The 25,814-nt window shown below is 38.7% G+C and overlaps 1 protein-coding gene across 3 annotated transcripts; it reads left to right on the top strand.

The window, feature by feature from the left end:
• Positions 1-4,600: 4,600 nt before the first annotated feature.
• On the top strand, positions 4,601-25,814 carry znf281a (zinc finger protein 281a). Of its 3 annotated transcripts, none has more exons than XM_055191698.2 (7): positions 4,601-4,813; positions 10,271-10,801; positions 15,959-16,060; positions 16,212-16,335; positions 19,565-19,648; positions 19,825-19,943; positions 20,022-25,814. In XM_055191698.2, the coding sequence occupies exons 2-7, from the start codon at positions 10,364-10,366 to the stop codon at positions 21,645-21,647; spliced, it is 2,493 nt and encodes an 830-aa protein (XP_055047673.2). In that variant the 5' UTR covers positions 4,601-4,813; positions 10,271-10,363; the 3' UTR covers positions 21,648-25,814. The 3 variants fall into 3 exon arrangements, with proteins under 3 accessions (XP_055047673.2, XP_055047684.2, XP_055047694.2); XM_055191709.2 differs by lacking the exon at positions 4,601-4,813 and adding an exon at positions 4,839-4,979; XM_055191719.2 differs by lacking the exon at positions 4,601-4,813 and adding an exon at positions 5,053-5,839.

Below are 25,814 nucleotides of genomic sequence, written 5' to 3' on the forward strand. Positions count from 1 at the left end.
AGAGAGAGAGAGAGAGAGAGAGAGAGAGAGAGAGATGCTCTAGAAAAGATGTGCGCGCGTTATCGTTCATAGTAAATACCGTATAATTTAATATTTACGATAAGTTTCAAAACACTGTAGCATTTAGGAATTTTACTAGGCTACAATTTAAATAAATTAGACTATATGTGAGAACTCAATGTGAATTCATCATGATAAAACACGTGTGTGCTTTAAAGGCTTTAAAGGGCAGGACATCGTTGAGATTACATTTCCAGTCAAATATTAAAATCAATATTGCTCAGTGGACAGTGGTGTCCTTTTACACCTCATTTTATTTTTCAGAGTTTTTGAGCCAGCATATGTTCTTAGAAATTAAATTAAAATGAAAAACAAAAAGGAGTGTGCAAATAAAAATGTTTGCCTTAACTATGCTTACCTGCAGTCACTTAATCAAACAAGCAGCGCCATCTGCTGATTAAGATTCGTGATTACACACTTCATACAAGGCAACTGAACGCCGGCCTGTAGGCTACAGATGTAAAATCTTGGGGACTCTAATATATGCCAATTATGCAATTTGGAGATAGACATTTGGATTGAAAGATATCCTGTGTCGTAAAACAATTAGTTGTTGCTGTTTAAATTTTACAAATGTACATTTTGTAAAACTCCCTCACGTTTTGTAGTGTTAAAGAGGAATTTGCAATATATTTAGAGACGTTAAAAGGGATGAAAAGTCCCAAAGCAAGATACTTATGTACCTTTATTACAGGATTTTGATTTAGGAATGTGAAAACCCACTACACTTTTTGATGTATTATAATGTAATTTTATTTATTTTTGTTTTTATTTTTTATTATTTTATTTTATTAACTTTTTTTACTTAATATGTAAATATGAATGTAAATTTAGTGTAATCTCAGTCTTCTTTTATAATTCTAGTTATAAATGCCTTTTTGTATTTGTTGTTCAAAGCATTGAATAATATATAAAAAAGATGTAAAATCTTCCGTACACATAATCCATGTTGTCATTTAGCTTATACTGGTTTTATTGGTCATAATTCATCTCCCACTGGTGTTTGCATCTCCAATTTGTTGGTGGATATAATTCACTGCATCACTAACATAATAACGGTTTCTAATAGCATTAACTTTTTGGACAAACTGTTTTAATACATCTAAAACAATGACATAACATCAATTGTCAGAATGCTTCCAACTGGACAGTCTATAGCTTATTAAAACTAATATATTAATGAATAATGAATGCATTCTCTAAAGCAGTGACATATGGTGTTAATGTAAAAAGGTGATGTTTTTCTTAATCAACAATATTTTTACCACCTTATTAACATGTAGCCTAACTCTTAACTGGAGTAAGTCAATGCAAGTTTATTTATATACTGTAGCATGTTAGACAGAAGTGCTTTACATTGATATAAATCATTTCAAGACAAAAAGAGAGACAAGAGCATAATTGTCCCATTAGCCTTAAAATAATGGCTTATATTTAGTTGTGCAGTTATTTGTTAAGTCGAGAAATTCGAAACTCTTATCCTTTCTGTTTGCTCCTTTGGGGCATCTCAAATGTTCTGTATAGCCTTTTATCAGGTTATGTGATAGACTGCACCACAGTTATACATGTGTAATATTAAAAATCATAATTAAAAATCACCTAATGATACCTGGGCTAGCTTTGAGCAATGAATAAAAAAATCTCTTTTAAATGGATCCTCTCTTTATTTGTCCTAGATTAAGAAAGTATAAAATGCATTTATCAGAGAAATGATTTAAAGCTATTTTAAAATATTGAGCATGCCTGTGGTGGTGTGTCTGGGATTGTATAAATCTGTGTGTATCTATGAATGTTAAAGGTGGTGTGTGTACATTTTAGCGGCATCTAGTGGTGAGACCCCTGAATTTTAAAACGCATATGATAGCCACCACAGGACAAACATGTTGTTGTCTGAGACAACGAAGGGACGAAACGCGCTCTGTAAAGCAGGTTGTCCATTTAGGGCTACTGTAGAAACATAACAACAACTTACATGTAATGAGCCCTAGTCATGCGTAAGATTTACTCCGTAGGTTATAGCCTACGCCTTTTGCGGCTACGCCGTAGGACATACGCAGAACTATAATGGGCTCTTAAGGGGACCTGCTGTGTACGTAGATAAAACAATTTATTCTAGGGTAATAAAAACATTACAGTTCATTATGTACGGTCTTTATACACCTCTTATGATATAATTTTGTATATTATATCGCATTTCTGTCAAGAGAGCCTTCTGAATGTTACACAATGCACCTTTAATAGAGGATTATGGTAAGTAAATTTATTTGAAATGCAAACAATGTTAAAATAAATCGAATTTATGCATAAATATGTTTATGTTTGGTTATTGGCCGGCACATGGGGCCAAAGATTCTTTGTAGGAGTGACAACCTGTCTATGTGCCTGAGGGGTAGAATATTTGATTCATTAACTCTTTTCCATTACAGCCTAAATATAATGTCATAGAAAATTAAGAAAAAAAAAACAGAAAAATAGGACAGTGAGGATATTGATACACACAAGCACTTGAACAATAGCTAAATGACATCTATATGATATCACATGACTTGTCAAGTTTCCTTCAGTTATGAGCTTTTAGTTCAACATTGAGTAGATATAGGTTTACAGTATTTGTTTTTTTCTATGGAAGCAATATGTACTATAAGCTTACCATAATTTAACAAAATATATTTTGTGTGTGTGTTCAACAGAACAAAGAAACCCATACAGAACAATATGAGGGTGGGAGAACTATACTACTTTTTCTTTGATTATTGACCGGGGTCCCCGTTAGACAAATTTAAGAACTAATTTACTTTAGGGCAACAATCATTGATCTTTAGTGTGTTCTTTTTCCCATGCCTTTTGCTTTCTTTGTTCTTGAATCTTCTCTTGGTTGTAAGAATCATTATCTCTATGCACAAATAGCGTAAAAACTAATTATTAAGGAGCTAATTAAGGAATTGTGTTTTATCCATTAAACTGTGTCACAGAGAGCTACATAAAATAGGGTACTTTCAATAACAATTTCAGAGAAATATACGACAGCATAAGTTCATGCAAACTATTTATTTATTTTATGAGATTGAGCACTTGATGTTAGTTATTTGCATACCCATGTCAAGCGAAATATAAAATAATGGGTGCTGTGTGCTTTGATATAATCTAAAACATGTGTATTTTAAAGGTGCAATGTGTAAATTTTAGCGGCATCTAGTGGCAAGGTTGCGAATTGCAACCAAAGGCTCAGTCCACTGCTCACCTCTTGCTTTTGAAACACATATAGAAGCTACGGTAGCTGCCACCGGACAAACATGTCATTGCCAGAGACAACTTAGTAAAAAAGTTTGTCCATTAAAGGAATATTCCATTTTCTTAAAAGAAAAATCCAGATAATTTACTCACCACCATGTCATCCAAAATATTGATGTCTGTCTTTGTTCAGTCCAGAAGAAATTATGTTTTTTGAAGAAAACATTGCAGAATTTTTCTAATTATAATGGACTTTAATAGAACCCAACATTTAATACTTAACTCAACACGTAACGGTTTTTTTCAACAGAGTTTCAAAGGACTATAAACAATCCCAAACGAGGCATAAGTGTCTTATCTAGCGAAACGATTGTCATTTTTGACAAGAAAAATAAAAAATATATACTTTTAAACCACAATTTTTCGTCAAGGTCCGGTCCAGCGCGATCTAACGTAAATGCGTAGTGACGTGGGGAGGTCACGTGTTACATATATAAAACGCACATTTGCGGACCATTTTAAACAATAAACTGACACAAAGACATTAATTAGTATCAGTTGACATACAACAACGTAGGAACAGTCCTCTTTCAACACATGTAAACACTGGGGCGGAGTTTCGCGTTCGTCCTCTGTGACCTCTTGACGTGATGACGTATTGCGGTGACGTAGTGGGGTCAGCTGGCGCATCACGACCGGATCTACACGACGAGAAGTTGTGCTTTAAAAGTGTATATTTGTTATTTTTATTGTCAAAAATGACAATCGTTTCGCTAGATAAGACCCTTATGCCTCGTTTGGGATTGTTTGTGGTCCTTTGAGGCTCCGTTGAAGAAAACTGTTAAGTATTGAATTAAGTATTAAATGTTGGGTTCTATTAAAGTCCAATAAAATTAGAAAAATTCTGCAATGTTTTCTTCAAAAAACATAATTTCTTCTCGACTGAACAAAGAAAGACATCAACATTTTGGATGACATGGTGGTGAGTAAATTATCTGGATTTTTCTTTTAAGAAAATGGACTAATCCTTTAAGGGCTTCTGTAGAAACATGGCGGCACAAAATGGCAACTTCCATGTAAGGGGACCCTCTGTGTATGTAGATAAAAACGTCTCATTCTAAGGTAATAAACACATAACGGTTCATTATGAAAGGTCTTTATACACCGCTCATCATATAGTTTTGTGTATTATTTTGCATTTCTGTCAATAGATTCTTCTAAAAATTACACATTGCACCTTTAAATGAAAGCTGGGGAAAATCTTCCCAACAACACCCACTAGGTCGCGTCTGCAGCACGATACCTCTGTGAGATAGTTTACTATCGGACGCTGCTCCAATGCCCTGGATCGAAGCGTCTGTCTCCTCGCAGGACCCGTCCGCTCTACCCACAGTTCCCCGCGCTCAGGCAAGATGGAGGAACGCAGCAGCTGCGGGAGAACAATGTTTAGACTCTGAGGCTTAAAAGAAACGTCGGAGGGGGCAAAATACAGAGAGAAAGTGCCGACGGTGGACATGCACTGGTAAGCGAAAAGCGGAGATGGGCTTTGCGTGAAGTTTAAAACGCTGGAGAGGCGCACGCGAGCGGGGTAGACAACAAAGCGCAGCGACGTAATGTAGCATGTAGCCACTTAGCTTTACGTGAAGCATCAATTGTTCGCTAGAGTTGCATGGGGCTGTTTGTTATGGGTAAGCGTTGTCGCTCGCACAACCACACCGTTGTACATACTTATGTGTCTTAATTTGTTGTTTTACAGATGTGGTGTGAAAATATGAACATCTTTATTTTGCATCATGCTTTTAGTTGCTTTGTTTATTTTCTTGTAAATGAGCGCTTACTGTTTCACATACAACGCCAATGTATTTTATTTATTATGTGTCGCTTAGCTTGATAGCTAGCGCCTTAGCGACGATGGCCTTTGTGATACGACATGAAGTTATTAATATGGATCCCACCATAACGGTCTGGCGTTCCAAACAAAAACTTGAAACCAGCTACTTTCACAGTATAGACCCCGTGGACTCGTACTGCTGAGTCTTTTTTCGCCAAAATGCTCACTGTGACTATGAAATGCTCGCTTTGATTTGGGCTACTTGTTAAATAATTGATTTGTGTCTGTCTGATTGATGTGCTAGCTCAGTTGGCTAATGTACGCACGCCAGCTATTTACATACCATCTGCGTCGCGTGCCGTCTGCGCGCACTCAGAACACAAAGAACCACGCGCTGTTACACGAGATGAAAGACATTTCTACTGGGACAGCGTGTTCCACTATCTTTCACGTTTCTGAGTTCCACAAAATGTGCCCTTTTCGCATGCTAGAAAGTTCATAGACTATGCGTGAGTTGGACATTATCTTAACCTCTTTTACATTTGGATACGAGTCATGTACCCGTGCATTGCCGTTCTGAATTGATTCATACTGATGCGGATAGATTTGCCTCGAAGCCGAAGAGCTCATTCAGACGTGACATGGATGGCGTGGTTCTGACTAACGCATTACATCTGGTTCAGATCCAGTCAACCGGCATTTTAGGGGAAATGAAAGGTATGAATCATCGGATGGCGCATGAATCCGGAGAAGAGAAATTGTCCATCCAGGAAACACATGTACTCTTTCTATACACGCGCAGGCAGAAAGCGACACCAGTCTGCAGTATTCGTCTGCGTCATCTTAAATATATCCCTTTAAAATAGCACTGTAACAACATTTTCTGTTAAAGTATGATAGTTACAGCTTTTGATACTACTATAAAATATTTTTTAATATACGCCACTGGCCTTGTTGTGCGCTTTTGTGATAATCTGTTGTAGTAAACAAAGCGCAGCTATATGTTTTTAATGTCCTATAGTACCGCATAGCATTCAAACTCATAACAATAATGGTTTATCATAAAAAAGCCACACACTAATCTGAGACAGGTCTCATACTAAAGGTATCTCACACTTGTCCAAGTTAAAATGGGAGTTAAGGAGAAATGTCAGCTAGGCCAAGTTCACAGGGCCCAACATCTGTGTTTGTATTAATAACATGTGCTTAATCCTTATCGTTCAAAATAGATCGGGTGTTCAGACACTAAACCAGTTTGTTTAGTGTATATAATATCTTAAAGTATTCTGCATGACATATGTTGTTTCTTCAGCCTGAAAATGGAAATTTATCAATATTATTTTCTTGCTGGTCCTGCTTTCTTTTTTGGGCTTCCTAAATTTTATTTTGGTTTGCAGCATCTTTTTGAACTAAACAGCTAACTGCAGTAGTGGAAGTAAAAAAAAAAAAAAAAGTGTATACTAATGTGTGACCTAATGCAGCATGTTAATGTTTGCCGGTGTTTCTTTTGATCTATTTCTGTGTTTGGGTTGTAAAAATGACTCAGAATGAGTGTATAGGATATCATTTAAGGCAGTGGTTCTCAAACTGGGGTCCGGGGCCCCCAGGGGGTTCGCGAGATGGTGCCAGGGGGGCCCCAGTTTTATGACATTTTATAAAATACATTAATTTATCATGAATTCTGTGTAATTAAACCTAAAAAAAAAATAAGGCTACTAATCAACAGCACTACTTTGTATAACTTAATGTTTTGTTTAGTTAAAATGTTAAATTTTAGAACAATTTTTGTCATAAATTTTCTTTGGGGGGCCGCGAAGGAATGCACCGTACACAAGGGGGGCCGCACGCGGAAAAAGTTTGAGAACCACTGATTTAAGGTATTAAGAATAGGATCTGCACAGATTAGGGGTGGGCGGTATGACCAAAAAATCCATTTCACCGAATGAGTCATTTTATTTCACTGTAACGGTATTTCACGGGGTTCACAAGTTTTTTAGTTTATATTGTTTTTGGAATATAAACATTTGCAGAAATTTGCCACTTACTATAGCTTTTAACTAAATGCTCACAACAGTTTTCAAATACGGGCAAGTTAGTGTTGAAGTGAAAATGCCCAGAAGATTACAGTCTTGATAGACAGAATCTTGTTTTTAAATCGGTTATTTATTTTATAGACTACTAAAGATTGTATTTATGCATACAGTACATTAAAAATAGGCAATGTGTAAAATGAACAGGTATGAATATATACACAAACCTACAGGCAGTATAAATACCTGTATGTGAGAGATGAATCTCGAGATAAGGATATTATAAATATGACTGGTGCTATGAGGTGATGACCATGGAGTCTGTTTTAAGGAGGTCTTGTTGCTCTTTATTTATATCAGCAAACTTTACTGATATAAATGCGAGTTTTGTCTTCGCTTGCTTAAAGTTTTGAAAACTTTACAACTATTAACACTATGTGTGAGAAGTTATTTCTTTATTTGCACAAGGAGAAAGAGAGAGACCCGCGGTACTTTTATGAATAGGGTTGAGCATTTTTCAGTAATATAGGGGTGCACCGATAAATGCCGATATACACTAAAAATATGTGGCCAGTAACCATTCTGAATCGCACAGCCGATATTATTCAAAGCTATTTCACGTACTACGGCTTTTGATCAGTAAGTCCTTATCGATCTGAAGTCACTATTAGTTTGAGTCGTTTATAACATGCATTTGAAAAAGCAACACTCGTCAAACATAATCATTATACATATTCTTTATTATCATAAAAATACCTGAAAAAGTTTGAAGAACAGCAATATAAATATATCTTTAAGCTATTTCCTGGAACTGTGTGTGTGTATGGTTCGACTGCAGAGAAACTAGGTAAAATCGCATAGATTATCCTCAATCATGAACGCGATTTTCTTTAACAGAAGTCTCCTTTCAAAGCCTACAGCGAACGGCCGGTTTAGACTACACCCCTCTACTTCCTGGTTGAATGACATCAAAATAAGAGTTTCTAGCTGTGTCCCAATTCAGGGGCTGTAACCTTATAAGCATGCAACCTTAAAAGGTGAGCACTCTGTCTTTCAAGGTGGAAGCCTCAGAAGTTCGCGAAGAGAACTGAAATGAGACGGTCTAACCTTCGGAGGACCCATAATTGGCGTCACCTGCTGCAGGCGCCCTCTGCGCCTTTAGCAGGACACAGTTGAGATGTTTTAGACTTGGTAAAATAAATATGGAATCAGAAAAATATTATTTTAGAAAATATGACACGTTGATGTAGATTAATCTATTCAACAGTATATCAAATTAATCAACCTTAGAAATATACGCAACATATAAATAATATTATTAACACAAAACATAACTTATAATACTAAAAAGGTGACAAGAAAAATGTTTTCTGATAAATACACTTGTATTTTAATAAAGGTTTTAATTGTTTATTTTAGAATATCCAGCCATTGGATAGCGCAATGACTCTTGGGATATCCTTGGCTGTTAAGGATCCATTCGTTTTGTCCTTAACAGCGCGGAGAAATGAGGACGCACTTTGAGGCTACATTCTAAGCATCCTTTGAATTGGGACGGCCTTACTAGCCTCAAGTCGCGCTGCTGTGATGCAATTGTTCTTAAAATACGTCCTTAGAAGGTCTTTGAATTTGGACACAGTCTCTGGCTAACCTCCACCCACAGGAATACGTCAGTCGCCAGCTAAGCTCAAAAGGCTCTGCAAAGGGCTCGTTATAGTTGTGCGTAGGTCCTACGGCGTAGGTTCTGTGTTGGTTTTCATTTATACTTTTCCATCCGCGTCCGCGTCGACGTGCAAACACACGCGCAGACCGCTGGTAGGCAGTAACCACGCATGTAACCACAGTAGCAGCGCGACCGTCACAGAAAAAGCAGCTTAGCAAGTTAACCCACAAACGAAGAAGAAATAGCAACTTGTTGTGTATAATTTTAGAAGACCAGCAATGATGGAAGTAAATAAACAACGACTTCTGATGCAGTTTTAGTTAAATCACTCCTCAACTTGGCTCATCTTTGTTTTCACCGTCACAAACGGAAATACCTATGACACAGTTTTTTATACCTGACGGGAGAGGTTCTGGTGGACCAATCACAGTGCTTGCGGTCCGCGTAGATCTGACGCGTTGTTAAAAATATTGCGAGGTGCGCGTCAGGCTACGCACAGGCTATGGATAGCCTACGTAGCTACGGCGCTGAACCTACGCACGACTATAAATCGCCCTTAAGCTACGCTACTATCAAATCACAAAAACAAAGCACTATCATTATCATTATCGTATTTATCATATAGTGATTGCTAGCCAAAGATTCATTATTTTCTAACACACACATTTTGTATATACAGGTCATCAAAAAGCAATTTTTTTTAATTATTCAATGGTTAATAAGGACACCTGCCAGCATGAGCATTAGCCCTCTTGTACTAACATTAAGTTCACAAACGTGGGTTTATTTCAATCTTACATTAAAATGAAAATATGATATAACAGTCATGATGCAATCGCAAGCAAAGCTGAAGCTCACCTCCTTGAACTCCAATGAATCCAGATGTCGGCCTTTAATGTGCTTCATCATTTCATCACGACACTTGCACATTCTCTTGGTGATCTGCCTTAAATCTAAAGTATTTCTGTGTGTGATCTGCACATCTTTAATGATTTTGTGGAGTTCAGTGACCCCGCATTAGTGCTTTTCACATCTTTTTGTTGCGTCTATGAAAGTTTCAGACAGACAACCTGTCAAACAGCGCATCAGTTCCGGGTATACCCGGTTCTGCAGTGGTTCCGGTACTTTAAAAAAAACTTGTACTGATGACTTTTTAATTTTTTAGAACCAACTTGGTACCAAACACCCAGGACTTTTGACACCACTATATGTGCATGTATTTGTTATTAAAAAAATTGTTGAAACGAAACAATTTATTGCATTTAATGATGGGTTATGAAAGATAATTCATTCTGTTAATCACCCAACCGTCCCAATAGTTATGGGCCGATTCCATTGCTCTCTAAATGGTTAAAAAAGCAGCCTGGCTAATGTATCATTCTGTTGCACAATATCATAATCGGTATTAATTTAATCTCTGTGATTTATCATCATTATTTCTGTTTTCATTTTTAGGATGAACGAGGTGCCTTCGCATTGAAGTGGACCCCATCTCCCTTTCCAGCATTAGCATCGGTGTGATAAACCTCTGAGCATCGGCCCTTCACCATGAGCCTGATCCAGGACAAACTTGGCAATGAGTTCCTCCGCTCCAACGGTGGCATGGATCCAGGCTTTGGTCCGAGCATGCTCATGTTCAGCCACCTGCCCCCTGTTACTAGCTTCACCCGTCTCGCTAGTCAAACGGTTATGGCTGACCTGCAGCCCCATGAGATGATCTTGAAAAAGGAGAGGGACTCGCCGGAATGTGGAGGAGGGCTGAGTGCTGGAGGCTTGGGTGGTGGAGGTGGCATTGGGGGCATGATGGGAGGTGTGGGCGATTATGTTCATACCATGGGCATTAAACAGGAGAAGGTTTCTGAACACGACTACAGATTGCCCCTCTACCCGGGGGGCGGGGCCGGAGTACGGAGTGGAGGAGAGTTGCTGGAGTTATCGCTGGGTAACAATCAGAACCTGGTGGTACACGACCTCAGTCTGGGAAACGTAAGTGTCTGTCTATAGAAATACCATCAGAATTACTGTACATTTAAACATAATGCAAGTTATTCCATGTCTGTGGTCAGGATCTGTCGTTATACATCGAAATGACAGAAGTACATCTTAAAAGTCGTACATATTTGAAAAAATGTCTTCTGAACACTTAATATATCTGCCTTATTTGCTCTGAATAAAAGAAAACATAAATGATTGAACATAAATCAGATTGCTAATGTCTTAACTGATCCGATTAAAAAGCCGTTTCTGTGCCAGTATTTAATCCCTTCAGATGTTTAAAGCATGCTGGTATAAACTCTTGCTTTCATACAAGCTCTGTTCCCCTTTTGACTCTGCAGTTTGAGCTTTTACAGTTTTAAGAACAAGAGGTTTCTCCAGATGTAAGGATGTAGTAAATGTACATGTTTATATGATTTTTCAGATGTTTGTCACTTAAAACTTAACAGATTAGATGCCATCTAGATGACTAGTTTAAAGGAATAGTCTATCCATTTGCTATATTAAACTGTTATTACCTCAACTTAGACGAATTAATACATATCTATATTTTTTCAATGCGTGCACTGTACAGCGCGTCGTGAATGTGTTAGCATTTAGCCTAGACCCATTCATTCCTATGGTACCAAACAGGGAAGCCACCAAACACTTCCGTGTTTTCCCTATTTAAAGACTGTTACGTGAGGAGTTATACCAGTAAGTATGGTGCCACAAAATAAAACTTTTTTTTGGTAGCATAGGAATGAATGAGGCTAGGCTAAATGCTAGCACATTCACAACACGGTGTACAGTGCACGCATTGAAAAAAGATAGGTATGTATTTATTCGTCTAGGTTGAGGTAATAACATAGTTTAATATGGCAAAAGGGTAGACTATTCCTTTAAAGAGCAACTATGGTCCGATTCACGATTTTACATTTCCTTTGGTGTGTAAGTGTGTATTAGTACGTTACAATATGCAAAAAGGGTACATACCCCAAAGTAAACGATGACGCGAGTTATCATCCCCAACGTAAATCTCTTTTCTTGTACTACAAAAACACACGGATTGTAGGCAAGAGTTTACTTCCTGGGCCTGTTGACATGGACAAGACCGACATTATCATAATTCCTCAGCCTGTAAGTTAACTCCTGTTAACTGCAAATCTTTCAAACATGGCAAGGAGCGTCTCAGTTTCACCTGACGTCAGAGGTATTCAGGCCAATCACAACGTACAGATTAGCTGGCCAATCAGGGACACAAATTGATGAGTTTTGTACAAAATCCATGCGTTATAGGAAGACAGGATATCTGAAGCTACAAAAATGTATGGTTTGTGGAAAATAATGTGTTTTTTAACCATAAACCATGCAAGCACATTGTATTATACCAAATACACGAAATAACGTTGTTTTTAGCAATTAAATAGATGCAACTATTGAACACATGTAATATAGTAGCTGGGTTCTTTTATTTCTGTTTACTGATGTGACGTAATTACACAAAAAGTTTGAAAAGTTATGTTTCCTGTGAAATCCGACTTGACCAATCAAATAAATCATAAATCATTATTATACGCTTACTGTGGCAATATGGTAAAGAGGTAAATAGACACAGAGGTAAATAGACACTTTTAGGGCGTTTTCACATCTGTAATTCGGTTCATTTGGTCCGGACCAAAAGCAAAAAATGATACATTGTAACTTTTTTAGCAGATTTGGTTCCATTTCACACCACACTGATTGCTCTGATCCGCACCAATTGAAACTAACCAAAATTCTGTCATGTAATAAGATCAACATCACTCATTGGCCACATGTATTTGAACGTATTTCCTAAACGGCTTCATGATTGGTCAGAATCAACGTGCGGCAAATTCCAAAGGAACCCCGGAAGTAAACAAAAGAAGGATAATACAGCAGACACCATGGACAGACGGCTGCGCGCTGTAATTATGTCTCTGTGGTTGTTATACATAGTTTGTATACAGCACTCTAGACAAACTGTTCATTTTCAGAATAAATCGCGGATGCGGCTTGAAAACAACGGTTTAATGCACTACAAACGGCGAAGACAAAAAATTTTCGAGGCTCCGCCCGCACCTCCTCGCAACTCCAGGTATGTCCGCGATTTGTCATTGTGCTAATATTGCTAATAGAAACGGTCAACAAACACTTCCTCATCCGATAATGCACTGCGCAGTTGACTACGGCAGCTGGTTTAGTCCAAAATGCGCAGTACTTTTGCAGTTAGGTCGGTTCGATCTCAGATCGTGTTCTCACCACAGACGAACCGCTCTAGAGTTCGTTTGAAAGCGTACCGAGACCACCTCTGCAAGCTGGTCTCGGTCCGCTTGTTTGGTCCGCTTTTGGTGCGCACCAGAGTTCGATTGCTGCATTCTCACCTGCCCAAACGAACTGCACCAACTGAGCAATCGAACTCTGGTACGATTCAATCGAACTAAACAAGGCAGGTGTGAAAACCCCCTTAAACACTGCTAAAAATGTATTCGACAACTAATACAATTATTGTTTGCAGCCTCTAATTAGTCAAAAAGTAATATTGATAATAGGGCTGTGAAAATTAACACGTTAATGCAAATTCATTTTAACGACACTCATTCGATTAACGCAACACAGAATTTCTGTTTGACCCTTGGTCTAGCCCAAACTGGATGAATTGAGACGCAGCAAGTGACCCACCCTGTCTAGATGAGTCGGAGGTTTTCGTAACAAAATAAGAACATTAAGCTCTTGTCTAGCGAATCCAATGCTGTAAATGGTAATTAAACATCTAAAATTATCTTCATCTGCACGTTTCCTGAGAGGTGTACCGTCCCAAATCCATAATCTAAAGCAAAGATGCGTCGTCTTTCACTCTTTGGTTTCGCTTTTAAAGCATTCAGAAATCATAGAAAATAGACTGCAAGACTTGCTTGATGTTAAATTAGTTATAAAGAGAGATAATGCTCGGGACCTGATTGATGTTCAAATAGCTATTAAGAGTGACAAGGCTCAAAAGCAATGTCTGACGTCTGAAGTGCATGCACACACGCGAGTGCGCGACCCCGATATATATAGACATCTAACACAAAATTACAGTTTTAAAAATGTCTGTTTTGACAAGAATTCACGCAGGTATGACCTATAATCTGTTTTATCTGAAGTGAATGTTTGGTTAACTGTTGAGGAAAAGTATCTGTTGTGTAACATTATATTAAACCCTTGCATACTCCTACAGTATCTTAAAGCGGTCTGTCTCAATGTCAAAATTAAACAATAAAAGAAAAACATATATTATTATTGTTTTTGCTCTGCGTAAACAGGTATAGTTCTGTCATGCTTTGTCAGATTCCAACAATTGTTCCAATTGTTTTAAGGGTTTTTTAATAGAGAATGTTAAAATTTAGCACAGGTCACAAATGATGCAGCAAACAGAAATGGAGGTCTTCTAAAGGGAAAATCATATATATGGCTGATGGTTCTGTTGAAAATGTAAACCAGCTGTTGTAAACATACATTTGCATATAGCACATATATTGACCAAATCCATGCTGATTAGAGCATTAAAAAACTTGAAAAGTGTTACATTTAGGTAAATTTAGAACAGACAAAAATGTGTGATTAATTTGCGATTAATCGCGAGTTAACTCATGAAATCATGCGATTAATCTAGATTAAATATTTTAATCTATTGACAGCCCTAATTGAAAATATAGCTTTTATAATTGTTTATAAAAGATAAAAATAGCACCAAAATCATAAGAACTGAAGGAAACGTGTTTATTTTCCCATGTAATTTATTTGTTTTCCTGTTGGGCTGTTGATGGTTACTTTGCTTGTGATGTTTCACATATGGGCATCTCACATTGAATGATTTAACACAAGACATTCATTATATTTGAGAGTGTTGCATAATGTGCATTTTCTTTTTGTTTTGCTGTTTTTTTTTTCTAGTAATTTAAAATCTCTGGACTCTTAAGTAAAGGCAGATTTCCATTTAATGTCTGGGTTCAAATCATGAAGCCTAATCCCAAGCCAAGCAAAATGTAAAATCTATAGTAATTTATACCGTAGGGTATAAACCATCCTTCCTGTTAGTGATGTCATCTAGTTTCCATGTGGAAGTACGAGTGGGATTTGACAAGGTCAAATACATCAAGAACAAAGAAATGTGTACACGCATATGGAAAACAGCACCTTGACTCTCATGCCGTGTTAATAAAGCCTTTTCCGAGATTATAAGAGCACAAAGTTAATGATTATCGTTTTAAGCATTATAAAGATTGATCATTAAATCTGCACCGGTTGCCGAACCCAGCTGAAAAATTAAGCATCTGTTTCTCTCTCTGTGCAGGAGCCAAAGGCAACCATGTCATTTTTCATGATTTGATTAAACAAAATCATGATTCATGCTAATTTGCAGTTATTGCTAACAGTGTATGGAGAAATAACACGCAATTTTTTTTGTTCTGTTATTTGTATTATGCATGGTTGGTTTAGTTTTTTTCAAGTAGCATTGTTTATTTCTCAGTCTTTTGTTGGAGAATTTGTAAAATAGGTCATAAAAAAACCTAGGCTAGAGAAGGAAAATGTTTGTTTTGGCTAGCCTCGAGACACAAAAAAAGTCTGTTTTTTTCCTCTTCATTCTTTTGTCAAATGCACAATTGCCTACTAACAAAAATCAGTGTAAGATTTTCATTCTGTGTGTTTTTTTCCAAGCTTTCTTGTTTTTTGTTGACATTTTTAAATGTGCAGCTGTTCAATAATCTGTGTGGTATTTTTCATAGATGCTCAGCAAAATGAAGAAAGTGACATTTACTCTCAAGGGATAGATATAAAGACTCGTAATAAGAGATTTATACCACCCTGCCTTCTGCCACATATACATGGGGGAATCGTTTTTAATATTCAAACAAGACTCTCATCTACTCTTTGTATTATATAGTAATGCTTGATGTCTGTTTGTGCATTTGTGGCCATTTAAAAAAATCAGTCTAGACTCATTGTTTAGTAAGACTCTAAATACACAGTGTCATTCACTCGCACAGTTTTCAGTTTCAACATGCAATGCTTATATTACTTAAAATTTTATTGCGTGACTGAATGGAATTTTTTTAGGGGGGAGGATTTTGCCCACTTTCAATCCCGTCTTTGTTGTCCTTCCAGCTGTCAGGGCGGTTGGTAAAGGAGTCCTCAGGGAGGAAAGGTCGAAGGTCAAATGGTGAGGGCCAGGAGGGCAAGATTCGAAGGAAACGAGGAGAGTCGAAGGTGCGAACACGCACATCATTTACATACAGCTGTGTGGTATTTGTTGCCATGTTTATTTTTGAGACAGTATGTTAATACCCTTATTCTTAATCTAATTTTGCATATGAAAACTTCTAATGTTATCTAATGCCAATTGTTGTCTTGTTTATAGTCTCTGATGCTGGATCCAGATGGAGGCAGCTTGTCTCCAAACTCCAAACCGCACATCTGTGAGCACTGCAGTGCAGCGTTCCGCAGTTCCTATCATTTACGCAGACATGTGCTTATACACACAGGTTAGTGCACAGCATAGGTTAGTGTGCAAACTGCACAATAGACATATGTATCACAAATTGACTTTAAAGGGATAATTCCTTTTAAAGTTCAAAGAACTGTCCCTTTAAAGGCGGAGTGCACAATGTTTGAAAAACTCTTTGGAAAAGGAGACGGGCCGACTACCAAAACACACTTGTAGCCAATCAGCAGTAAGGGGCGTGTCTACTAACCGACATCTTTGCCTGGGTTGCGTATGTGTGGGGCGGGTCTTTTAAAAAAAGTTCCAGATTCTATTGGGGTAGGGGCGTGTTTGTTGAGGTGATTTCAAATATCAACATTGGCTTTCAAACATTGTGCACTCCGCCTTTAATTTAACACTTTCCCACCATGGGATTAAGGGTGCTTGTTCTAAAATGGCTACATTAAGTATACAAAAATACATTTTTCTTAATACATAATACAGAAAGTGGTTTGTTAAAGTAATTCATTTTTTGTAGTTCTGTAGTACTGTAGTTCTTAATTGGATGCAAAATACCTTGAAAAATTGTGCTCAAGTTCACGTCTTATACTTACCTTTTATTTACGTATCACATGATTCACATGGAAAGGCAATGGTAACATGCATTATTAAGGTAATGGGATCACTCGCTGTACATTCTGCAGCGTTTATGTGTACTTTCATAACATTACATAAAGCAATAAAATAGCATTGTGCCTTTCAAAAAGTGTGTTTTCATTGCGTATTTCTCGGAAACTTCTAAAAAACAACTTTCTCCAACTCAACTTTGACTTTGTATATTTATCCAGAGATAAACTGTGAACTCGATGATAGGCGCTGTGTTTTTGGGTTTCAGCTAGTTTTTTTTTTTGTGGGTTAAAGATGAAAGGATTTTGTTTATTAGTTAATATATTATTAACTAATAATAATTAGTGTAGATTTGTGCATGTAAACGCATCGTTAGATGTAGCATTTCTGGCTTTTACCTTTGAATAACCGTCAATAAGCAACAAGTAAAGGCCCGCTGGTTTGTTTGCCTTGACAGAAATTGCACAGATACAAGTAGGGGTGGTCGGTATGACCAAAAATCCATTTCACGGAATGAGTAATTTTATTTCATGGTAACTGTATATTTCACGGTATACATGATTTTTCAGTTTATATTGTTTTTGCAATATAAAAATTTGCAGACATTTGCGACTCACTATAGCTTTTAACTAAATGCTCACAGTTAGGAATGCGCAATAAATCGCATGCAATATCACGCACATCACATCAGTAAAGCCGGTTCCCTGATTAGAAATAAATCGCCATCACCTGTTATTCAGATGGAGCAGCATTTACTACACAAAGCTGTAGTTCACTTTCGAAATGAAACGTCTGCAATAATTAATGCGCAATTGCCCCAATTGTCAGTAAACTACAGCTTTGTGTAGTAAATGCCGCTCCAGGTGATTTGCAATTTACTTCTAATTACAGAACCGGCTTCACTGACAAGATGCGCAATGACAATCACGTGCAATATATCGCGCATCCCTACTCAGTTTGTAAATATAGGCAAGTTAAAGTTAGTGTTAAAGTTAAAATGTCCAGAAGATAACAACAGATTAAGTCTTGATAGACAGAATCTTGTTTGAAATCAGTTTTTAATAGACTATAGACTATTGAAGCTATAGTATGCATTCATTATTATATATTGTATTTATTCATACAGTATACGTTAAAAAAGGCAATATGTAAAATGAACAGGTATGAATATATGCACAAACCTGCAGGCAAGGATATACTTGTATATGAGAAACTGAGCTCTAGATATGGATATTATAAATATGAGGCGATGACCATAGAGTCTGTTTTAAGGTCTTGACGCCCTTTACTTTCTATTAGACCTTAACCTTTGGATCTCTTTCTCGTCTTTCTGATCAAGGATGTTGTTTGTACTATAAGCAAATGGTGCGTCAAACTACATCGCTCCAGCAGCGCACGTGTCACTGATATAAACGCGAGTTTTGTCTTAGCTTACTTAAAGTTCAGAAAACTTTAAAACTATTAGCATTGTGGGCGAAAAGAGCTTTCTTTATTTGGCAATGCAGTTCCTTGTGCGCGCCTCAAGACACTTTGTTTTCCCAGGATTATATTGGAAAATAATTGGAAACAACTTCTGACTTTAAACCCAAAAAAGTGCATTCACCCTTTACATTGGCAATCCACACGTCTCCATTGGGTTAAAGGCGGGATGCATGAGTTTTGAAAAACACTTTGGAGAAGGGAGTCGGGACGAGTACCAAAACACACTTGTAGCCAATCAGCAGTAAGGGGGATGTCTACTAAACGACATCGTTGTCTGGGTTGCTTATGTGTAGGGCGGGTCTATCAAAAGAAGGTCCGGATTCTATTGGAGTAGGGGCGTGTTTGTTTGGGTGATTTCAAATATCAACACTGGCTTTCAGAGATCATGCACCCCACCTTTAATAAAGGACTTTTGCAGGAAATCGATACAATATTGTAAGAAAAATATCAGTATTTTAAACTTTATAAATGAAAATAACTAGCTTCTGGTAACGACTTTATCTTAGACTCACGATTCACGAGAGTCGCTGCACAACGTACCCATGGCAACGAATGCTAAAACTCACGTGAATGGCTGAGTCCAAGATTACCATTACCGGAAGCTAGTATTATAGTTTATAATCTGGATATGTTTCTTACAAAATTGCATCCATTTCCCACAGAAGACTTTAATAAACTCATTGTAGCTGTGTGGAATTACATTACTTCTGTGAAGAATTAATGCACTTTTTTGGGGTTTAAAGTCAGAAGTTGTTCCCTGGTCCCTGTTTCCTACCATCATATAGCTTGGAAGAGCAAGGACATTTACTCAAATAACTCCAAATGTGCAACAGTTTACAAAATAACTAACTAAATACATTATTAAATTTAACAGCTTAAATGTTCACACAGGAAGGAAGCTTCAGCACCATCTCAAGATGATAAATCCTCTTATTGAGCATAGAGTTTAGTAGCATCTCAATAGACGAACCATTACTTATATTTTCATTAAACTTCTTTGAATGTTATCTGATATATACTTTGAATTCAGCAGTGTTTTGAAGGTAAACTATTCATTTAAGTAGTAATAATTTAAACATTTGTACTAAAATAACATTACAAATGTTTCTGCCAAATACTTCTACCAAAGCCATTGTGGTGTTTTTTTGGCTCTGTTGATGGACTGTCAATGTTTTTTACAGGTGAGAGGCCTTTCCGCTGCACTCAGTGTAACATGAGTTTCATTCAGAAATACCTCCTACAAAGACACGAAAAGATTCACAGTGGTAAGTTCCTCAAGTTTACGCCAACTTCAGCTTTCATTTCCTCTTTCTGTCCAGTTAGTTTGCGAGTTGTTGATACTTTTTGTGACCGCTTCTGTTTTTAATGTAACTTTTGATAGAGTAGTTATTATTTTTCTGTTCCTATTATTCGGTCTGCTCATTGTTTTCTCTGGTACCAGGAGAGAAGCCATTCAGCTGTGATCAGTGCAACATGCGTTTCATTCAGAAGTATCACATGGAAAGACACAAGAGAACCCATAGCGGAGAAAAGCCATACAAGTGTGATACCTGCCAACAGGTCGGTTTTGTGCAATAATGGATGATTTCATTAAATTAACTGTTAACTGTCCTTTTACTCATATTTTTCCTCCATTAGTATTTTTCCAGAACGGACCGGTTGCTGAAGCACAAACGGACGTGTGGAGATGCCACAAAAAAGGGTGTGGATGGGGCGGAGCACGAGTTGGGCGAAGGGGAACACGGCAGCTATGGAATCACTCAGGGAAATGTCGCCACGCCAGGACGCAAACGAGGCAAGTCGAAAAATGCCGGGGAGGGGAGTGAACGCAAGCGCAAGAAGTCCACTGGTGCAACGCAAAATCACGAGGCGGAAGCTTATGGCCTTCATGACTTCAACTCCGGCAGGAACAATGGGGTTACAACAACATCTTCAGACCAGGCGGGCCACGGGGAACACGGACGGGCTCCCAAAATGGCCTTTAAGAAGGGTAACAGAAAGTCTTTAGAAAAAAATCCTAACCCCTTAGATCAGTCCAAGCCAGAAAGCATGGAGCTACCTGTGGGAGGAGGGTTGGACACTCTTGGGCTTTTGCCTGGGGCCAAAGTGGGCCCTAACAGTAGCAATTATGATGATGCCATGCAGTTTCTGAAGAAGAGACGTTACCTCAACACAGCAAACAGTGGGGGTTCTGGGGCTTCAGACTACGATGTAGGCGTCGGTCATCTGCAGTCGCAGCCGACGGTCATTCAGGGTGTCGTTTCTGGGGTTCTGGATGCCGATGCCTCACTGGTACTCTTGGACTCCTCCTCTCTTGGCGATATCAAACAAGATAAGTCTGGAATCCCCGATGAGGTTCTGCAGAGTTTGTTGGACCATTATGCTACCAAGCCTGACGTGCACTTCGACATCACAGATCCCCATCATGTTGAGCTCCAGACAGTTGCCGCAGATGCCCCAGACCATCTGGGACCTGATGATGCCCCTTCAAGTCCCAACAGCGGAGACAAATCCACGATGATGCACGAGTACTCGCGTTTTCTCTTACAGGCGCTAGAGCGGACCAGTCACACCATGGGCTTCCCACTGGGCCCAAGTTCTGGTTCTTCTGCTAATACCACAGGACCGTTTCCTGGGCCTAGCCCTCTTCTCTCAGACAAGCATGTGTATACTTCTTCACCTCTGGAGTACCCGTTCTCACATCCCATTTCATCCTCACCTTCCCTCTCTGTGCCAAAGTCCCACTTTGGTCTGTTAGAAGGCTCGTCATCTCCGCAGGGCTTCCACATTAGCAGCCTGGATCAGTCCGGGCACACGCAACAGCAGCTCACACCTTCGCAGGAGCTCACGGAGCAGATGGACAAACAGCACACGTCCCCTCCGCCTCCTCCACACACCCCCAATGCCAACACCTACCAAATCGCACCTCAGCCTCCAGACATGGGAAGTCAAAAGGAACCTCAAGGGCCGAAAACCGGAGCGACTGCCACTACTGGAGGATTCTCCCTGGGATCGTCCCAGGATCTCACAAACCTGGACCCAGCCAAGGCTTCTTATCAGATAGAAAACTTTGCCCAGGCGTTTGGGGCGCAGTTTAAAGGGGGGCGAGTTTCTCTGGCCTTCAGCAGTGACTCAAGGGGCGATGTAAATCACAGCATACAGACACATGTCAACGAATTCTCAGGGTATAGCGGTCTTTTGGCTGATGCCAGCGACGCAGTCAGCACTGGCTCCAAAACCCCAACAAGCCAAAGCTACAGGTGAATGGGCTCACATGCCCCTAGATGCTCAGATGGAGGTTCCCTATTTTATTTTTTGTCATGCTGTCTTTATTTTGTATTATTATTATTATTGTTATTATTATTATTATTGTTGTTATTATTATTATTATTGTCATTTAGTTCTGCTATTTTATTTGCAAAGTTTTTGAGTAATGTTTTCTCACTGCCATTTATGTTTATATGAAATCCCATCTCCTTTGGCCTTTTCTGATATTTTTCTTCTTCTCACCTTCCTTGAAATGAAATGTTCAGGTTCATTTTTAGTAGACTTTTAGGTCTGTTCTGTTAATCAGTAGAGGGAAAACGCTTTTAAAGCATAAGTACAGTATCAAAGGTCCTGTTCTGTTTACTTCTTCCAGTAGACGTTCACATTTTAGAAACTGACTTCACAGGTTTGTACAGACAACTATAAAATAGCTATTGCAGGGAGTCTCCCAGAACTGAATTTGTCTGTTACAATGATTAAAGTATTACTCAGGAAAATGTGTAGAGGGCAAATCTATCAGAAAGGGTTGCAAGCATTCATTGAAGTGGCTAAAACAAAGAAGGAGAGATTTTTTTTATTCTTGTGAACGAGTGCAACACAAAGTGAAGACGAAACTGCTGCCTGCTAAATTACACTGACACCACTTTCCACTTAGCTATATAGAGATTATGGTACTTTTATGTCAATGTGAAACGCTCACATGATATTTCAGTGAAGGCCATATAAATATATATAAATATATATATTTATAAGAATATCTGTATGTAAAAAAACATGTATTCTTTTTTAATACTGGCAGGTGAATTGGAGGGGGGGATAAAGTGATTGAGTCTGACCCATCATCATGTCTTTATTTGTCCTTTGGGTTGCGAGGCCAAGGGCTATACACTAGATGGCGCCGCATGCAAGTTTGTAAGTGCAGATTGGCAAGAGTCAGATCAAGAATATCGTCTGTGTGCTTTTCTCATCCCTCTTTTTCTCCATCCACTTCTTTTCCTTGAATCCCGTCTAGCACTTTTTCACACCCGATTATTTTTAATGGTGAATTAAATTACCCAGGCTGATTGCACAGAATGTGTACTGTGTAACCGAGATGCTGTTTTTAAAGGGTCAATTTGGTCAATTGGGAGGTGGCAGAAAAGGGTAGGATTAATTTTAGTAAGCGTAGAATATGTTAAAAGCCATTGATTATGTAATTACCATGAATACCTTAGTGTGCTGAAACGAGGGTGGGCTTTGGGGTGGGAGTGTGTGGTATCTTTTAATTCCAATTTTCTCATGGATGTATGTAAGACAGGTTGTAAAAGGGGAGTTCACTGGGATGGACCGGAGTGTTTTCTTTTATCCACGGTTTTTACTTTTTGGGTTGGAAAAATGTGCTATGTGTTAAAATGGCCCCTAGTGTACTGATTGCTGTGTTTTTGAAAAGCCTTTCACCAGAGATGACTCCTGCTCTTAGGGGGCGTGCACACCAAAGCTTTTACACACAGCTGAGTGCCAGCTTTTTTTCTGCCGACTGCCAGCTTTCTTCCGCTGAGCGCTTTGGTTGCTGTGATACTTCTGCTTTGTTTATCAGTCATTGTACGATGCGCCGGTTGGTGGTTGTGATGTTTATCCCGCCCCTCCTCTACTGTGATTGGACGGCCGTGTGAGACCTGACATTGACGAGCTGAGGTTTTCACCCAAAGTTTAATATTTGTCAACCTTCGATGCTAAAGGGCTCGTTATAGTTGTGCGTAGGTCCTACGGCGTAGGTTCCACGTCGGTTTTCATTTATACTTTTGCATCGTCGTTCGCGTCGACGTGCAAACACGCGCGCAGACCGCTGGTAGGCAGTATCCACGCGTGTAACCATCAAAGAACCGTCAAAGAAGAAGAGGCTTGGCAAGTTAACCCACAAACGAAGAAGAAACAGCAACTTGTGTATGATTTGAGAAGACCAGCAATGATGGAAGTAAATAACGACTTTTGATGCAGTTTGAGTTAAATCACACTTCAACTTGGCCATTCTTTATTTTCACCGTCGCAAACGGAAATACCTATGACACAGTTTTTTTACCTGATGGGAGGGGTACTGGTGGACCAATCAGGGCGCTTGCGGTCCGCGTAGAACTGACGCGCTGTTAAAACTTTTGCGAGGTGCACGTCAGGCTACGGATACACAAAAATGTGCAGCGCTTCTATTGGAAACATTAAAAAACATACGCCGGCGTAAAAGATTTGGTGTGCATGCCCCCTTAGGCTTAGTTTACACTGCAGGACTTAATGCACAGTTTGGATTTTTTTTTTGCAGAAATCTGATTTTCTGTTTGCGCTGTTGTTCACATTATTAATTACATGGGACTGCCATCAGTCTTGTGTCGTCCCCATACTGCCCTGAAGTGACTCGCTTGCGCAAAAAAAGACGTGACTTTAGATGCAGCGCACTGTGTTTGCATAAATAAACATGGATGCCGCTCGTAAAAGTCGGATGAAATGATCAGACTTGAATTTGCATTGCAATACATCAATCCGATTTAGGACCACATATGAAGGTGGACTGGATCTAATAAAAAATCGGATTTTGTGCCGTTTCATACAAAAATCAGATATGGGCCACATTTGGGCAAAAAAGTGGGATTTGGGCCACTTTTGGCTGCAGTGTAACGTAGCCTTAAGCCCGGGATACACTGCACGATTATTGGCTGTCCCAGACGAAAGATTGCCATCGTGAAAACAATCATCACAATTTCTGTAGTCATGGCTCTTCATCGGTGGTCCTATGTCATACAGTGAGAGAGGTTCAAAGACGGACGTTTTCCCGGTCTTGCCTCCAAAGATAGCCTACGATAGTTTTCTGACAGTGTCAGAAATTCGTCATGATCACCTCACAGTGTGTTTGCTGCTTCGACCTGAATACTGGTATTTGTTTACCACTTGCTCACGCTCATGACGTCGCGCTAACGTGTGACGCAGACGGCGAATCTTTTGTGTCATCATCGTACAGTCTACATGCTTGTCGTACCCAAGTTTAAACAATCCATGTTGCACAGTGTGATAAGGTAAAGATCTTATAGGAGTGCAAAAATCCTGCAGTGTATTCTGGGCTTTAGCCATTTAAATAGGTTAGGTCCTAATGATCAGTCCACGTGGAATTCAGCCAACTTATTGCATTGTGCATACAGGGCAAAGTATTACTTTGAACTACATTTTATTTTGTATTGTACAAGTATTATTGTCATTTATTTTTCAATAACGATCAATAACCGCGTTGTCTTCCATCAGCGCTGTTGGCCGCTGTCACACCGATCTTGATTTACTGTCATCTAATGTTCTGTTGCATTTGTTATTCAATGTACCCCTCTTTAAAACCCACCATGATGCTTTGAAGGACAGAACCACATGCAAGGTGCATCTAATAGGGAACAAAAACTGACCACTTGGACTTGTGCAAAAGTCGAAATGCTGGGGAAATCCATTCAACTGTTGATAACTTGATATGAAATCATGACAGGTGATGTCTTTTATACCTCATATCAATGCTGAAAGCAGGGATATCAATATGTGAACTTTATGTAGCATGGCTGATGTGGTCCCAGGTCTGTTGTGATTACAAATGTTCAGTCTCCACACACTCAAGGCAAAGTTTATTCATTATGTACATGCGCGCTGGCTGTGAATTCACTTTTTTAATTAATTATTGCCATGAAATAAGGCCAATTCTGAGAATGTTTAATTCAGAAAAGTTTTTTTTTTAGGATGTGATCAACTGGAAAATGTTTACTGGTGAAGGCTTAGTAAAGTACAGATGCCTCAGAAACACTGTTTGAATGATATCCTGTTTGGCTTGAATAACCCTAGCCATCAATCTGTCAACGATAGCCACAATAATGTCCTCTGAATACTTTATTTTTGCTTCTTGCTGTATATTCCTGAAAGTATTTATTTTGTTTACATACAGTCAATAACACTAAAATTTCCCCCTTGATTTTTGCATGTAAATTTTTTGTTATACCGTTTCCTTTGGCCCCCTTTTGTGTCACCATGCCAAATTTGTAGCTAATGGTCTTTCTGTTCTCTTTCCTGTCTCTCTTATTGCAGATTCTTGTGATCTGATTCACAGGGCTATACTTGTCTGTTTTGACTTTATTATTGATTAGGAAAACAATAAAAAGGCTGATATCA

The sequence above is a fragment of the Misgurnus anguillicaudatus genome, chromosome 19 (assembly GCF_027580225.2).
Source record: "Misgurnus anguillicaudatus chromosome 19, ASM2758022v2, whole genome shotgun sequence".
NCBI classification, from domain to species: domain Eukaryota; kingdom Metazoa; phylum Chordata; class Actinopteri; order Cypriniformes; family Cobitidae; genus Misgurnus; species Misgurnus anguillicaudatus.